The sequence below is a fragment of the Procambarus clarkii genome, chromosome 7 (genome assembly GCF_040958095.1).
Source record: "Procambarus clarkii isolate CNS0578487 chromosome 7, FALCON_Pclarkii_2.0, whole genome shotgun sequence".
In the NCBI taxonomy this organism is placed as follows: domain Eukaryota; kingdom Metazoa; phylum Arthropoda; class Malacostraca; order Decapoda; family Cambaridae; genus Procambarus; species Procambarus clarkii.
Window position 1 is genome coordinate 6,412,172 of NC_091156.1, and position 1,120 is coordinate 6,413,291.

General features: G+C 45.4%; 1 protein-coding gene across 1 annotated transcript; it reads right to left on the bottom strand.

Annotated features, from left to right (window-relative positions):
• Positions 1–281: 281 nt before the first annotated feature.
• Positions 282–893, bottom strand: LOC138357562 (putative protein FAM47C). The gene has a single exon (XM_069314463.1). The coding sequence runs from the start codon at positions 891–893 to the stop codon at positions 282–284; it is 612 nt and encodes a 203-aa protein (XP_069170564.1).
• Positions 894–1,120: the final 227 nt, after the last annotated feature.

Below are 1,120 nucleotides of genomic sequence, written 5' to 3' on the forward strand. Positions count from 1 at the left end.
ATTGCGTGAATGTGCGTTAGATGCCCATTTACAGCCTAAATGTGCCTGTTTGGTCGATCATCGGGTCCTCAGCACCTCTTTTCTAATCCTCACTTTAATAAGACTTTATCAAAATTCTCAGATTAGGCAAAATTGTAATTAATTTTGTCAATAAAGATGTTAATAATAAATAATAACTGGATATACTAATGTCTCCCGCGTGTGTCGAATCGCGTTTGTCTTTCAACCTATGTTAAGCTCTCCTCTAACATGTTATGAGCGCCTTGCTTAAAAATCACTCTTTATGAAACCTTGTTCCATCTGTTGACATCTGTACATCTGCGTCTGTATCCAGACGCAGCTCGGTTCTTCATCCTGTTACTGTACCCGGACGCAGGGGGGTTCTCCATCATGTTACTGTACCCGGACACAGGTGGGTTCTCCATCCTGTTACTGTACCCAGACGCAGGTGGGTTCTCCATCCAGTTACTGTACCCAGACGCAGGTGGGTTCTCCATCCAGTTACTGTACCCAGACGCAGGTGGGTTCTCCATCATGTTACTGTACCCGGACGCAGGTGGGTTGTTCATCCTGTTACTGTACCCATAAGCAGGTGGGTTCTTCATCCTGTTACCGTACCCAGACGCAGGTGGGTTGCTCATACTGTTACTGTACTCAGACGCAGGTGGGTTGTTCATTCTGTTATTGTACCCATACGCAGGTGGGTCTTTCATCCTGTTATTGTACACAGACGCAGGTGGGTTGTTCATCCTGTTACTGTACCCAGACGCAGGTGGGTTGCTCATACTGTTACTGTACTCAGACGCAGGTGGGTTGTTCATTCTGTTACAGTACCCATACGCAGGTGGGTCTTTCATCCTGTTATTGTACACAGACGCAGGTGGGTTGTTCATCCTGTTACTGTACCCGGACGCAGGTGGGTTCTATATCCTGTTACAGTACCCAGACGCAGGTGGGTTCTCCATCCTGTTACTGTACCCAGACGCAGCTTGAACTTCTATTTCGTTTCTGTGAATTTTTTCTTAGATTCCTTGTTCTTATATTTTTCATGTTTAGCATTGCATCTTTGTTGACAATGTAGATTGCCCTGAATAACTTGTATGTCGTGATTATGTCCAAC

Excerpts from the sequence above, each read along its gene's own strand:
- LOC138357562 (XM_069314463.1), bottom strand. The coding sequence starts at position 893 with ATGAACAACCCACCTGCGTCTGTGTACAATAACAGGATGAAAGACCCA.